This window comes from Gavialis gangeticus, unplaced genomic scaffold (genome assembly GCF_001723915.1).
Source record: "Gavialis gangeticus isolate Ggan-Ray unplaced genomic scaffold, GavGan_comp1, whole genome shotgun sequence".
In the NCBI taxonomy this organism is placed as follows: Eukaryota; Metazoa; Chordata; order Crocodylia; family Gavialidae; genus Gavialis; species Gavialis gangeticus.
In genome coordinates, this window is record NW_017729033.1 from 70196923 (window position 1) to 70212819 (window position 15897).

The window sequence follows — 15897 nt, forward strand, 5'->3', positions numbered from 1 at the left end:
CCACCACCTAACACTTCCCCTTGGTAGCAGTGCTCTTGATCCTTCCAACCTGCTTCTCTTCCTTTGTTGTTAGGGCTCCATATCTGTTCTCCAAGCAAACTACTACACATGGAGAGAAATACTTCTGCTTGCTGCCAGAGGTCACAAGCTTCCAGCTTCCACCTTCCTGGGAGTCCATGTCCTCTTCCTTCTCTAGCACTGCCTTTGGCAATCCTTCCTCCACAGTCCTAGAGGTCTGTTTCGGCATCCAATCTATGAAGGATGGCACAGGATACTTTGAAGCCTTGCCATCTCCTCCTGTAGGTTTCTTGCCTGCTCCCTGAGGGATATTACCAGGAAGCACTGCAGCACTCCACCATCTGGCCATCACTGGAAGGAATCTGAAAGCCGCAGTTCTCCACAGTGCCTAACCAGGACCTTGGTGGAAGCCTTGATGGTTAGTGATCCTGACTGGAAAGACACCTCACAGGTGCAAGCACAGGAAGAGTTGACAGTGACAGTGGCTCTTGCATTACAACATCATCCAGCCATTTCTCTGGGTCTCTTCATACACTGCATCCCTCTTCCTGTCCCTCTTCCAAGCAGATCCTCCCTAGCAAAATCCCCTGTAAGCTGGTCTGTTCGCTGCTCCTTGGTCCTGAAAGGTTCCTTTTTCCCTGCTTCCTCTCATCAAGTTTACAGTGAAGAAAGGTGAGAATTTTCAGGCAAACTCCCTAGCAAACTTCCCCTTGCTCAGGACTCTGGTTAAGCAAGGTACTTAAGTATTGGTCTAACTCCTGAATTTTAGCTACTTACATTAAATATATGTGGGTTAGCTATTTTTAATTAAAAGAAAGAGTTTACCTTAAAGGTTCCCCTTCTAAGAGCAGAGTAGCCAACTAATCTGAGAACTGCCTTGTGAACTGCTTGCAAACTGCCGTTTGCTGTCCCTGTTTGCTGAAGTTGTTTTGCTTCATCTTATTTAATCATAGTCTTCACTTTATCTATTATAGCCCTATAATGCAGTTGGCTATCCCCATTATGAAGGTGCACAGAGAAGCACCACTGCAGCTTTGACAGAGGGTTCTTTAATCTACACCTCTTCCAGCTCAGTCCCCTAAGGACTATAAGAGTGAGACAGCCAGGCCACAAGAGTCAATTCTGGTTGTGGATGCAGGAGCTCCTAGCACAGGAAGCAGTACTAGATAGCTCCCAGTGGGAACAGAGGAATAACTGGGACTGAGTGGTCTAAAGCAGTGTTTCTCAATCTGTGGCTCACATCCCAAAAGTGGGTTGCAAAAAGGTTTTAAAGGGTTGTGGGGAGGGCTAAGGGAAATGCTGCAGGGCTGCATAGGGCTGGCACATAGCGAGGGGGTTGTGATGAGCATGCAGCAGGGTAGCTAAAGCAGCAGGAAAAGGAGGGAGGGAGGGGGCCAGATGCAGCAGATGGAGAGAAGGGTGGGGGGAGAAAGGGAGGTAGAGAGAGAGAGAGAGAGAGAGACTCTGTGGGTTGGGGACTGAGAGCGTGGGTCACAGCAAGCTGATAGTTATGCTAACAGGTCCCAGTGAAGGTTTAGAACCACTGGTCTAAGGAATGCAGAGGACTGAGATAGGAAGTGATCCAGGGGATTCTGTAGAGCTGTGAGAGAAGTATGGCCTACTGGGCAATCCTCATAGCTATTTAGGCTCCTGAACTAGGACCTGGTGGAAGGGGTTGGCTCAAGTTTCTTCTATTTCATTCGCATCTAACAAAAGGAATCTTGATATTGTTAACAAGTAGAACCTGAAAAGGAAGTGACCATGTTAGCAGTGCTAACCACATGGGAATGTTCAACAGACAGGACAGTTGAGCATTATTGCCAAGAGGACAGTCTATGGGTAAACTACCCAGAGACTGCATAGTAAGGAGATCCTACCCTCCAGTCTTTTGTGTAATACTGTCTAATTATAAAATTACGTGTATGCCCTTTGATAGAACAATGTGTCTGCTACCTTCAAGGCTTGTCTGCTGCCATTGGATGGTGCAGTCTAGGTGAGAACTATATAATTAATCAGGACTCTCAAAAACAATATTAAGAACTGAATTCCACTGAAAGAAATATATTCAAAGGTTCCCTTAACTTAAATGACAAAGGATAGATTAGAAGACTTTGCAAGATTCATGTCTGATTAATGATCAAGAAAAGATATAATTGACCAGTCACGACAAAAAAAATTCTATTAAAGAATATAATTACAAAGTAGCTGTTTGGAAAATCTAAGCCAATGCACTTTAGTTAAACAGAACATGGATACAGGCAGTCCTCGACTTAGTTTTGCACTTACACGTTTATAAATTGACACCCTGTTTCAACTTTCTGACATCAGTTTTGACTTTATAGCACTTGATGCAATGTGACACCATGCCAGCGAACAAGTTCGTTATGTCACCCATCTCACTGGAGACCATCTGTCCAAACTTCCTTGGACACTTTCTTTAAGAAAGCAGACAAGATTCCAGAAATACCTGCATCCAAGACTCTTGAGAAGACTCCAGCCAAGGACCCTTCAAAAAGTCCAACCAAGAGCCCTTCAATAAGTCCAGCAAAGTCACCTCAAAGAAGTCCTTCCAAATAAACATGATTACTATTTACAATATAAATACATTAACGTAGCTATATCACTCATCTGTGAGTACTGTTGATGAAAATAGGGTATCAGGCCTTGGTTCAGGAACCAATCCCCCATTTATAACATTGTTTCTTATGATAAAACTGTCTCCAAGTTACAATGTTTCAACTAAAGACGTGGTTTTCAGGAACCAATTGTGTCTTAAGTCCAAGGACTGCCTATATTCAATAAAAGCTAGAAAAATGTCTGTTCTCTCATACTGCATATAAGACATGATTTTACTGTGAGACAGAACTATCAGAAAGACCAATGCCTCTTTAGGCCCTAATGCTACAAACATGTACATGCTTAGTTGTAAGTATATATGCAGTTCCACTGAAGCCAATCCAAGCAAAAAACTAAAAGTATCCCAAAGCTAACTACAGAGGACCCCCAAAATAGACATTCTTCTGAGAAATTAATACAGTAGAACTGTTATCAAAGTATGAATGACCAGGCACCAATATAAGAGAAAATGAGGAGTAAAAACAGGACTGCAGGGCATAAGATGGGAAAAGGAAAATTTTAAAAAATGATTAGAAAGGCATATATAAAAATGAACTATGAAAACAAAAATTTAACAAATATATAAAGACCAGAGGTCAGTGAAAGAAAACCATGGGTCCGCTCAGAACTAAAGATCAGCTGTGGCTGGAAATTAAACAATATTTTTGTTTTAGTACTCAGGGAAAGCAAAAGAAACATGCTAGAAATAGAGACATTTCCTGGGGGAAGAAACTGAAAACTTAAAGCAAAGTCAGAGCGACACTAGAGCCACTAAAAGAGAAATTAGAGTAAAAATAGAAATGGCTTCAGGCCAGAAAGCCTGTGTCCCAGAATTTTGTAAGAGGTAGCATATGGGGTGGAAGAAAAAAGAAAGACTGACCTAGCTCTCTGTGAGGCAGATCAGCCAGGCCAGCAAAGGACAATGCAATGTAATTAGGGGGAGAGGGCACAATGGTATATAAGAAGGGTCATGAAGAGAAGAAAACCACTTGGCATCAAACATAAGCGGTTCCTTTTGACAGACACACAAAATAGCACTGTCTCCAAACTTAGCTCTTGCCTCTACTCAGCAAGAAACTACTTTCATCAGTTACTGGCCAGTGTGACAAAGCACCTTTGGGTGCCTGTCACTTTAAGGGCCAGAGCAGGCATCAGGACAGCCAGCAGGTGTGAGCTGGAGTGACGAGCTGGTCACATGACTGCAGGAGGGTCTCGGGATTGGAAGAGGGGGATGAGCAGCCTCCACTTTAGATCCAGGTCCTCAGGGCTGAGGCAGCAGTCTGCTGCTGGCAGCTGGAAAGACACCACCTGACTGACCAGCTGCTCAGGAACACCTTGGAGGTAAGGGAAGGAGCTATGGGGATGCTCCTGGGCCTGGGTATGACTGAAAACTATACCCTGCTGCGGAAAGATGGCCTGGTGGGACTGCCTGCAGTGGGGCAGTTTCCCAGAAATGCCAGGCCATTTGCCACTCCAATGAAGTGGGGTAAGGGCACCTTATAGTACAGCAGACTGGGACCAGGCATACCTAGAGAGAGGCACCTCAGTCCATGGGGTGTAAGACCCCAAGGCCCCAGTGAAACGGATAGAAGTGGCTCAGAGAGATGCTAGTCGCTGAGTTCAGCCCAGCATGAGGCATAAGGCTGGTGGCCATGTAGAGTAGAGTGCATGGTGGCGCCTGAAGGGCTGTGTGTGGACCAGCCAGAGAGTAAGCAGGGAAGCCTGAAGATCATAGAGTCACGGAGTAGGGTGGGTTGAGAGTGGCCCGGGGAGGGGCAATATGAAAGAGGCTCTGTGAGAGGGGGGGGAGTGCAAGAGTAGAATGCTAGAGGCCCAACAAGGGGCAGAGTTTAGCCTGGCCCTGGACCGGTGCTGTAACATATGGATGCCATCTGTGAGGCATGGGACACAGTAAGGGAAGGCTGGAGCCATATGCAAACCCCTTGGCATTGGGCTATTAAATGGGCAGCCTCCTGCTTTATTGCATCAGGTTTAGTCCAACAAGTTGTGGCAAGCGAGACGGGGCAGACTGCCCTAGACAGAGGGGAGGCCGGTATGGCGACCAGCCATGAGTAGGCTCCTTTTGTCACAGCCAGCAACTGTTATAGTTGTCTGAGCATAGGCAGAGGCAAATTGAGCCTTAAATCAGCTGAGTAAACTGATAACAGAATTCTTGTCCCAGGAGAAATTTCAATATTTTAAAATTTTTGCACCCGAAATTTGGATGAAAATTTAAAACTCTGGATTTTTTTTAGTGAGATGCTGCAAAGAAATGTCCTGTCAATCTCATAAAAAAAGCTTTGTTTAGATAGTCAAAGTGTTTCATTTTAACTTTTATTGTATATATTATAAAATAAAAAGTCAAAATGACCAAGCTGAAATGTTTCAATTATGTCCTATTAAATATTTGAACAAAATAAAGTTCATTGAATCAGCTTGTCTGATCAAAACATGTTCCAGTGGAAAACTGTTGACCATCTCTACAGCTGACCTGTTTAATTGAGATTAACCCTTTTGGAAAACTGAAGAGGAGGAAATAAGAGAATGAGGAATAAGAAATGAGACCAGAAATCTCCCTGGTCCACTACCATATGCAGCAAAGCTATCTCCTAAGCAACTACCTCTGGCTTGGCCCCATATGTTTCAAGAGGCTTCCCAGTTCTTTCCATAAAACCTTGTTGCCTCTGAGCCCCACAGAAATGGATTCAGTGGTTTCCTCTCCCTGATTCCATTTCCCCTTTCCTGCCTTCCTGCTTCTTGATGTAGTATATTCATAGGGGACACTTACCATTAACAAGCAATGGAACTTTTAGCATCAATGCCTAAAGGGTGAGGAAGGGTCACAGGCTGGAAAAAAAAAAAAAAAGATGTTTTGCTGTCTACAGACCTCATACAAAATTCAGTTTCTCCTAGAAGAGTTGCTGCTCTCCCAGGAGAAACCACAAGTGTAGAAGTGTTCACATTATTTATCACAGAGTAAAAGTAGCCACTCCAAGAGAAAAATAACCTGGGAAACAACTAGGGTTAAATCACTCCCAGGAAAGTTTCTTGCGAGAGTGCTAATATATGTAAACATAATTCTCCAGCATTCCCTTTCACCCCCTCCATCTCCACCCCAGGAGACATTGTATCACTTGCTGGACTCTTCTACTCCCCTTCACTATCCCCACACTGAGCTGCAGGAAAACACAGGTTAATCGTGGGCAGTCTGGTTCAGCCAACCAGAGCTGCCCTATGCACTGCTGCCATCCATCAGCAAGCAGACTAAGGGAGCAGTCTGAAATGTACATGCTGAGATGTGTATGCTGAGATGCACAGCCAGAAGGAGCCTGTGTACACAGTCTCAGCACCACAAGTTCTGAACTCTTCAGTGCCTCAGCATTTGAACGTCTGTACACCTAACTCTGGATAAGTATCTCTACTAGGAGAACAAATATGGGAGAATTCTCCCAGATTATTTGAATGTGTATATGCAGCTTATAATGGAACAGAAACTGAAGGAGAAAAAGGAAGGCTTGTAAGTGTCCCTAAGAGAGAGAGAGGGGGGAAAAAAATCACAATAGGCAGAGCAGGGAAGGAAAATTGGTTGTAGTAGAAAGGCATAGAGAAGAAAGTTATGGAAGGCACTGACTGAAATTATTCCATGTGTTTATTAAATGAGGTTGACACTCCTCTTCTAGAATGATGTATCAGTCACAAAATAGTAATGCTGAAAAGGAGACAGTTGACTAGAATCAGTCTAAAACATAGGTTGCTTGGATTGTTTTCCCTCAGTAGCATTCTCTAACCTTACCAGCCTTTTTTATTTCACAACCTCCAAACTATCTCCCTAGTTCAAATGAAGGAAGTAGAGGCAACAATAATTTTAAAAAAAAATCTGTGTCAAAGACAAGGCCAAAAATTTAAAATGCAATTGCCTAAAATTAAGCACTTACTAAGGGTGATTTGATTTCTCACAAATAAATGAGAAATGGAGCTCTCATTGGAATTAATACATATTTTTAGTTTATCATTAAAATAATATCTACTTATTTCATTTCAAAGTTTTATTTATAGGTCTTGAAAAGGAATGAGAAAGCAAGACGCTTCATTATTTGTATTCTCATTTATAGAGGAAGAATTTAGAATGCTAGATACAAGGAATTTGTCCATCTCAGAGCCATAATTCATAACCAGAAATATTATCCGCAATCCAAAAGGGTCATCACAAATATTGAAACGATATTAACTTTTAAAAAAGCAGGATGATATAATGCTCTTAAAGGGATTTCAAACAATGTATCAAAATAGACAATCCATTTAATTTAAATGATAATTAAATTATGTTTAATTTAATCTCTAAAAGTATTCAGATCATTAGATCAATCCCTTTAATAGCTAAATATTTTAATGAAAAGGAACCTATAAAACCACCAGTTTTCTAACCAATTCATTTATTGAATGCATGCCATAAGCACAAAGGCAGTCATGTAAAGTGAGTAAAAATCCTTTATTGCATATTTGCCAAGAAACAGATGTTTTAGCCATTTTAAAGTGGATAGTGATTTGCAGTGCCTTAGTACTCAACCTGATATACCTTAAGAAGCATGATTTTCTCAAAATAATCAAGTGATCATCTCCTAAAAATAAGGCCCTTGTAAAATGTGACAAGTTGGATACTCAAAGCTACTAGCTGCTTTTAAAAGTACTAGTTCAGTTGCTCTTGGTCCTTTATACCATCAATGGCTTCAGAATATTTGCCAAACTACAACTTAGTATTTCACACAAACATTTTTTCTATGCCCCCAGATGCATTCTTTTTCTTCTTGGACTGGTGACGCCCAAATCTTATTTGAAACCATATGCAATATTTTCACCTGGCTAAATTCCGTCATCGGATATGCCTATTTAGCCCAAGTGCGGGTAGCACAAAAGAGACTGGAGGTTGGTTACAAGATTTAAAATTACTATGTTGGTTATTATAGTTATTATATAGTCATTATAGTTCCTTTCTTTTAAGGATCTATCCAACACTACAGCATACATCATCAGAACAGCAGCCTCCTCATCATAGAAAGAGTATGCCCAGAAACATTTTATAATTTAAGCTTTGAAAGCAGAAGACAGTCGCACTTCTTTTCCAGCAGCATCCAGATACTATAGTGGTAAGTGCCTTAAATGTACATATAATAATAATATTAGTAGTAAAACAATCAAAGATAATTTTATTTCTTCTGGCTAAGTAAAGTTCCTCAGATGAAACAAGTCATGCAAAAATGACAAGTATAGAAATGAAGCATTCTTGATACCACAGTTTTAAGATGGGAACCAACACTGTGCTTGCAACTATATTTTTATATTTAAAAGTTAACAATATTTTTAAAAAATCTACTGATCAATAACTCCAAACAAGGTGCATCTACATGTGCACTTTACTATAGAGCTGAGTAATTAACTCGGTAATAATATGTCACTATCTACATGTGTGCTCTTATTAGGGCACAGTACATTAATTAACTCCACTTCGTAAGATAGTACAGTCCTATGGCAGATTTATTTAGTGCATCGAAATGCATGCGTAGACAGTGACCAGGGCTGGCTGGGGCATGAGGGTGCTACAGGGTGGGGACTGCCTGCCAGCTAGCCCCACACTGTAGCACCTTTGTGCCTCAGCCAGGCCCTCTGCAGCATGCTGAACTGGGAGGCTGACCCCCTGGAGCTCCTGCCAACTGGGGCTGTCCTGCCCCAGTTCAGTGCGCTATGGTCCTGGGCACACATGTAAATGCAGCGCCTGGGAGCAATAAACTATAGCACAAACTGTACCGGAGTTTATTACTGCATGCTAGTTGCACATGTAGATGCACCTACAGTTAGTTTATTGCCTGGACATGTGATATGCTGCCTGGCAGTTTTCCTTGTAAGTAGAAATTTCCAAAAATCAAGTGTTGTTAAGAATATTAACATATTCTATAATATTAAGATATACTTTGTTCTATAATATTAACAGACCATACATACCGGTATGTTCCCATACCAGCTTAAGCTTATAGTACTAAATTCAAGTACAGTAGTGCTGCAAGAAGAAAAATTGGGCACATAGGGTGCCTGTACACAAGCGTGGAGGCTGCTCGGATGCACTAATTAATTGAGTCTGCCGGAGCATGGCAATTACCATGCTCCAGCAGCCTCCTGCGTCTCATGTATCACCATCCCTGCACTTCAAAATGGAAGTGGGGGCACTTGAACTAAAACTCATCAAATGAGCTTTAGTTCAAGTGCTCCCACCTTCATCTTGAACCATGGGGATGCTGATACATGAGATGCTGCGGTGCTTTAATTAGAACGGCTCTCAGAGCAGGCCCCACCCACTCTTGGAACACCTGTAAAAGTGCCCTAATCTTTATAGAAATAGAAATCTACATTTCCAGATTCTGACAGGCTTTAAATCTGCTTCTGTGGCCCTTCATTTAAAAGAATCTGTAGTTGGGCCCTCAAAATAAATGTTGGGTTCTTTTTTATTTGACTTGTGGATTTGGAGCCTTTTGTATTTTCCAGCTCTCCTCCACAAATAGGAAGGCTAAGCACTTTTTATGAAGAGTGAAAGCTAAGATTTTCATGTATTCACAAAATTCCTGGACCTGAGGTTACAAGAAAAACACCAATAATTATGAGCCTTATGGTAAAATCGGAAGAGAAGTTGGCAACAGTATAACTGTGAAACACAACCAAATTAACTTGTTCTTTAATAGTGTAATTTTTATTCAAATGATATCTATACATCTTACAGGATTATCAAATAACTGCTTCCACTACAATATATGAGATGTGATGCATTGAATCAAAGATCATAACATTTAATTATGTTAACACTGTGATGTTGATTAAACTGGCACAGATTATCTTGCAACAGTGATCAAACTATTTCAAACTTCATTGAAAGGGGATATTAACGTGTTTGTATCAGTAAAACACTAAAAGGTGTTTTTTTTTCCCCTTGTTCAGAGGACAACTGGTCCTAAAATTCCTTATTTGTTCTCTATATACAGTAATATAAAATAATTTTTAAAAAGATCAGAAAGTGTTCATACACTCAACAGTAATATTCTTTACGCTCAAACTGCAACATGCATTTAGCTCCAAGCCCTAGCCTAAATCAGAAGATCATCAAAGAAATAAACTGCCAAGAATTTCAGTAAGTTACCATTTCATTCTAGCAGTCTTACTTCCCAATGAAGATCGCAATGTGTATTTAATACTGATAAAATATGAATAAGATCAAATGCTGAAAGTCCCTAATTTTGCCTGGGCTTCCTCCTAAGGGCACCTTTCAGGACTGAGTATCATCTAGAAAAACGTTTTAATTACTGATTTATACCACCTGACATGGGTCAAAAACCTATGCAGACATCTATTTATGAAATCTCAGTAACTGTAAAACTTTTAAGACAGGCTTGGATCCTCATCCTACATGTACTCTAAGGTTATTTCACAGGTATTCCACTAGGACATTAAACTATACAAAACCAGGTATAGTAGAAGGGTCTTGCACTACACCTTCCCATAATAATTTTTTGTAATTGTGTGGAGAGAACTGGGAACCAGGAAAACAAAGGTCCTTTTTTGGTCTGGAAGTTGTGGGTTTGCATTTTAATAGGAAGGCAGCTACTCCTCAGTTATTCTCTTTTGCCTATTAAATGTACTGGACTGGTACTGTATTTTTCAAACAAATGTAAAGTATTTTCCCTCACATCATTGTTTCCTGTTCTGGCCTCCTCTCGAAGAGGTCACAGCCTTACCCTTGCATCAGGAGAGCAGAATTACAATTTGAGATACTAGATCCTCAGACAGTCAATTAAACAACAGGCATTCTTTGCTTGACTAACCCTGTTAGATCCAGCCAGTTTCACCCTGCTAATCCTCATCTTATTTGCTTTTTTCAGAACACAGTATCTACCAAAGAAAAATATCTGTAATTAATAAAAGACTACCATCCAAAATATGTAAGCATTGTGACAAGCAATGCCTGCTTTTGAAGAACTAGTACTTTTTTCATTTCAGGTGATATAAATATAAAAATAAGCAAGGTGATATTTTGTGTCTGCTAGTGCTTGGGAGATAGATGCATGCCTTCATATCTTAGATGAAAGGAGAAATGAGAAGGATAGGAAGGAGAGGAGGGCAGATATTTTAGGTTTCTTTTAAATAGAAAATCAATGCCAAGATACTTTAGTTAGTTAATTCTTAGACCAGTGGTACTCAGCCTCTGGCCTGTGGGGCTCCCATGGGTCTGGAAATTTGGCAGTGTAGGGATAGTGGTAGCATTAATTGCTGCTCCCCTGCTGCCAAATTTCTAGACCTGTGGGAAGCCCTGCAGGTTGAACAACTTGGCCCTGCCTGCTACATCACACCAGTCCACAGTGGGATCACTCTCCAGGTGATACAGTGTGTGGAGCTGGACTAGCATACAGCCAGATGCAGCATGTGTGGTTAAGTGGGCTCATAGCTAAATTCATTTTGAGAGGTTGGGCCCGTGCACGGCCAGATCTGGCATGTAGGGCTGGACCAGCACGTGGCCTGATCTGACACTTGGCCGTATACAGCACATGGGGTTGGGCTGGCAGGCAGCCAGATCCAGTTTGTGGACTGGCTCACGCCATTCATTTGGCCTGCAGACATAGAAGGCTGAGCACCATTGTCTTAGACCAAAGACTTCCGTCAAGCCTTTCAAGCACTGAGTTATGGTCTGGGATCATGACCTAGGAAAAAATAATTCTGGCTGTAAGTCATACTAGCAGATCTTTAGGGATGTCCTAAATCAAACTAGTAGTGCCAGACTTCCTTGTCTTCCTCCACAATGCAGCAATTCCATTTTTAATGCCTTTTGTTTTAATGCATTCATTTCTTGCCTTTCTTGTTTCTTCATTCACTATACATAGCAACAAAGAAATAAGACCTGAAAGAAACCTGCTGGTCATCAAGTACAGTCCTTTGCTATCCCAGGCAACCCTGTCACACAATCCCTTTCATATATTAATAGATTGTGAGGGGCTAGAAGGGACCTTGGCAAGATCATTGGTCCAGCCCCACTCAACTAGGAAGGAAAGACAACTGGAGTTGGGTGACCCCAGCAAGGTGACCATCCAGTCTCCTCTCGAAGATTTCCAGGGTAGGTGACTACAAATGTATTAAGCCCAGTCTTAAAAGCAGTTGGTATTTTCCTTCCCCCTTGCATCAATAAGAAGGTTGTTCCATAACCTACTTGTTCTAATGGTTGTGAACCTTCTAATTTGCAGCCTAACTTTATTCATGGCCAGAATAAACCCATTTGTGCTGCCAACATTGTCCTATAGCTGAACGAGCTCTTCTCCCTCCTTGTTTATTTCCCCTGTGTATTTATAGAAAATAGATTTTATACACATTACGCTGGAAGGGACCTTGTGTGATCATCGGGTCCAGCCCCCTGCCCAAGGGGCAGGAAGTCAGCTGGAGTCAAATGATCCCAGCACAATAATCATCCAAACATTTCTTAAAAGTGTCCAGAGCAGGTCCTTGCACCACTTCTGGGGGGAGTCTATTCCAGGCTCTGGGGACTTGGATGGTAAAGAAGTTTTTCCTTACGTCCAGCCTAAAACGGTCTTCTAGCAGTTTGTGAGCATTAGACCTTGCCTTCCCTTGATGTGCCCTGGTGAACAGATTTTCTCCCAGTTCCTGATGCATACCCCTTATATACTTATAGGGAGGGCCAGCCCACAATTTTTGGGGCCCCCTGCAAGATATAGTTTTGGGACCCCAATGTGAAGAAGCCAGCAGCAGACAGGGTAGGGAGGAGCAGGCAGATGTGAAGCCAGTGGTTGTGGCAATGTGGAGTGGTGGCAACCGCCTACCTCCCCTGCTACAGCACCGATTTGGAGTGTTCATGGCCACAGGGGGTCACTTGGCTGTGGGGCCCCCTGACGCCACAGGTTCCACAGGGTAGGACAGGCCGGACCTGCTTATAGGCTACTACCAAGTCACACCTAAGCCTTCACTCCTCCAGGCTGAAAAGTCCCATGCCTCTCAGCCTCTTCTCATAAGGCCTACCCTCTTCTCTAATCATGTGCATGGCTCTCCTCTGGACTCTCTCAAGCTTCTCCACATCCTTTCTAAAGTGCAGAACCCAGAAATGGATGCAGTTCTCCAGCTGTAGCCTCATGAAGGTCAAGTAAAGTGGGAGGATGACTTCCTAAGTCTTGCTCGAGATGCACTGGTAGATGCAAGCCAGAGTTTTGTTTGCTTTGCCAGCTATGGCATTGCATTGGTGGCTCATGTTCATCTTGGGGTCAGTCATGATCCCCAAGTCTCTTTCAGTTGTGGTGCTAGTGAGTGTAGCACATAGTTGTATCCACACACAGCCTTTGTCTTACAAGGCTAAGCAAGCAAAGATCTTTTAGTTTCCTCTCACTAAATAGGTTCTCCATTCCAGTGATCAACATAGTAGCCCTTCTCTGCACCTGTTGCAGTCTGAATTCCTCCTTCTTGAACATGGGTGACCAGAATTGTACAAATTATTCTAGATGAGATCTTACCAGTCCCTTGAACAATGGCACTAATGCTTTCTCCTTTGTACTGGTAGCGTCTCTGCTAATGACATCCTTATTTGTATTACTCTTTCCCCATCTTACTATTTTGTTTTCTTCTTTTTGGGAGTCTTTTAGATCTGTTGGCTCCCCCTGCAACAGACCACAGAAGTCATCTTATTTAGGGATGACCTAGGTTCCTCTAGGGTCCACTGATATAGCTCCTTCAAGCAGCTGAGCTCATTTTCAGAGGTCCAGTAACTACATTGTCACCAACTCTTATAGTATTTTATGTCTTTCTTAAATTCTCTTTGCTTCCTGGAATGCTGCAAGAATCTCAGCTTTTTTTTTTTCCAAAAGAGGTTCTAACCTCTGTGGCTATGGTGGTAAAAACTTGTAAACAGAACTAGAATCACCCAAAGATGCAAAAAGCAGAATACAACAATGCCAACATACATTTCCTTTTAAAAACATTATTTTTACATTAAGCTTATGACATGTAGATATCTGAATTGTGGTATTTTTACACTTTGTGTTACCCATGCTGAATACAAATGCATCCTTTCCTCAAAGGCTGAGTCTGCTCCTTCCACATTCTTGTCACCCAGGACACCAGGAAGAGAGTAAGGAACCAAACTTGGTTCTGAAGTATGAGTTGTTCTCACTCCTTCTGTTCTGTTCTTGTGCCCCCTTTTCTGTTTGACTGCTTCATTGCCCTCTTTAATCCCTCCATTATATTACAATGCTGCTTTTGCAGGTGTCTATTGATAGTAATAGGAGCAGGCCTGAATTAATGCAGGCCTAGTTCAGTTTTGTGTGATGCCCTCCTAGACCCCGAGGGAGAAATATTATGCAAAAGCTTGTCTATATGGAAAAATCTGGGCACACGTTATGAAAACAGAGGTTTCTTAAGGCTGCATGCCAATGTTGAATTTTTGTAACCAGCTATCAATCTCCAGCTTCCCTTCATGTGATGCTTTGTTATGCATTTTTATGGTGATCACATCCACCATTCATCAACAATATAAACTGAACCCTGCCTATAGGGTAAAGTAAGTAAATCCAGGTTTTTCCCCCCCAATACCACATGGTTTCCTAAATATTTCTTTGCAATATGCTTGCCTCCTGTCCCACATGGTTAAAAAAAATAAGTGCAATTAAAACTTTAGAAAAATCACATAATATTGGAGAGGAAAGGTAAGAACCCAGATTATCTTACCCCAGGGATTCTCAACCTTTTTCATAATATGATCCAAGTCCAGTCCTCCAGTAATGCACCTCAGCACAGGTACTTCAAAGGAGGTAGTGAGGACCTGGTAGAACTGTGGGTGGGGTGTTCCTGGCATCCAAGAATGACTGGTTGCAAGCAAACCCACTTCAGTGGAAGACTGGACCCAGAATGAGAGCAGGCTCACAACCCTCATCCCCCTTGAACAACTGCTGGTGGCCCCCATGGAGGTCACAACTCAGAGGTTGAGAACCACTGCCTTACCCTATAGGTAGGCTCCATTCTCCAGTGCTGATGAATGGTGGGTGTGACATCACCAGCAAAGGGTATGCTGGGGCACCACATGGAGGGAAGCTGGCGACTGCAAGTAACTGCTCTTGAAGAACCTGAAAACAAGGGGGAAAAGTATAAACTAAAACAACAAAGTGCTGGAATGTGCACTTGCCCTATTTGTTTTGGACATTTAACACTTCCTCCTGACATGGATTTATTTTCTTGACTGCTTTCATTCTAGAATTACTGAATAAATTGCTTGCCAGAAAGTCTTAGAGCCCCCAGATAACAAAACATCTTAAAAATCCACAGGCAACGTGGCCTAATAAACCAGCCTTTGACAGTCACAGAGTCAAAATGAAAAGTATACTTGAATGTACACTGCAGAAGCCTCCCTGTCCTCAAGCAGTGGGGCTGCGGGGGGCAAGGACCCAACAGGACGGAGACAAAATGGTCCTGTTTAAATGCACTTTTTGGATCTTTTAGAAGACCATGGGAAAGATGATGTGTTTCAAAATGCACTACAAGGATCATATGGGGCTGAAAGCGATGACCATTTGCATCCACTGAAATCCCAGCTGGGTGCGGGGTGGAAATGCCTTACAGGGGGTAGAATAAGCAGGAGGACCTGGACCCACAGCTGAGATTTTAAAGTCAGTGCCTAAGTCCATAATGAGGTACTTAAAGAAGCACCTGGATTTGGCAAAACATGTGAGTGTGGGTGACTGTGGCGCTGGGGGCGGCTGTTTGGGAAATGAAGCTGCTTATTCTAGGAGCCTGCCCAGGGATTTAGGATCCTGACTCCGGCCTCCCTTTCTTGGAGGTCCTGGCGCCAGGGGCAGGGGGCAGCGAGAGGCAACCCCTCCCCCACCCGGGGGGCATTGGGGGCGGAGTGGGAACCCCTCGGCCGGCCGCCCCCCCGCCCCGCGGGTACTCACCATATTACAGATGGAGGCGATGTTTCTGACAGTCATGAGTCTAAAGGTTGCAGCGATCGCCCACCGCCATCTTTACCAAGGGAAAACAGAAGGGCTCATGGCTGGGGGCAGCAGGGGCTGCACCAGAGCCCCCCGGGCAGGCGGCGGGGCATGGGCTGCCGGCCTGCCTCTGCCTCTGCCTTCCCCGCGGCGGCTCCTCGGAGCAGCGGATTCAGCAGCGCTGCACGGGCGTGCGCAGCAGCCCCCGCCCCCGCCCGGCGGCCCGGGCCCCCAGCTCCATCGCGGCGCG

At 43.0% G+C, this 15897-nt stretch overlaps 1 protein-coding gene across 2 annotated transcripts in view; it reads right to left on the reverse strand.

The window, feature by feature from the left end:
- Positions 1 to 15884, reverse strand: part of USP46 (ubiquitin specific peptidase 46) — a 47480-nt gene extending 31596 nt beyond the window's left edge. Inside the window, exons 1-2 of one of the 2 annotated variants that reach the window (XM_019526440.1) lie at positions 15609 to 15884; positions 14662 to 14783 (exon numbers count right to left, since the gene is read on the reverse strand). In XM_019526440.1, the coding sequence (XP_019381985.1) occupies positions 14662 to 14742 (81 nt within the window). In that variant the 5' untranslated portion in view covers positions 14743 to 14783; positions 15609 to 15884. The remainder of the gene's footprint in view (positions 1 to 14661; positions 14784 to 15608) is intronic. The other variant, XM_019526441.1, reaches the window with a different exon arrangement.
- Positions 15885 to 15897: the final 13 nt, after the last annotated feature.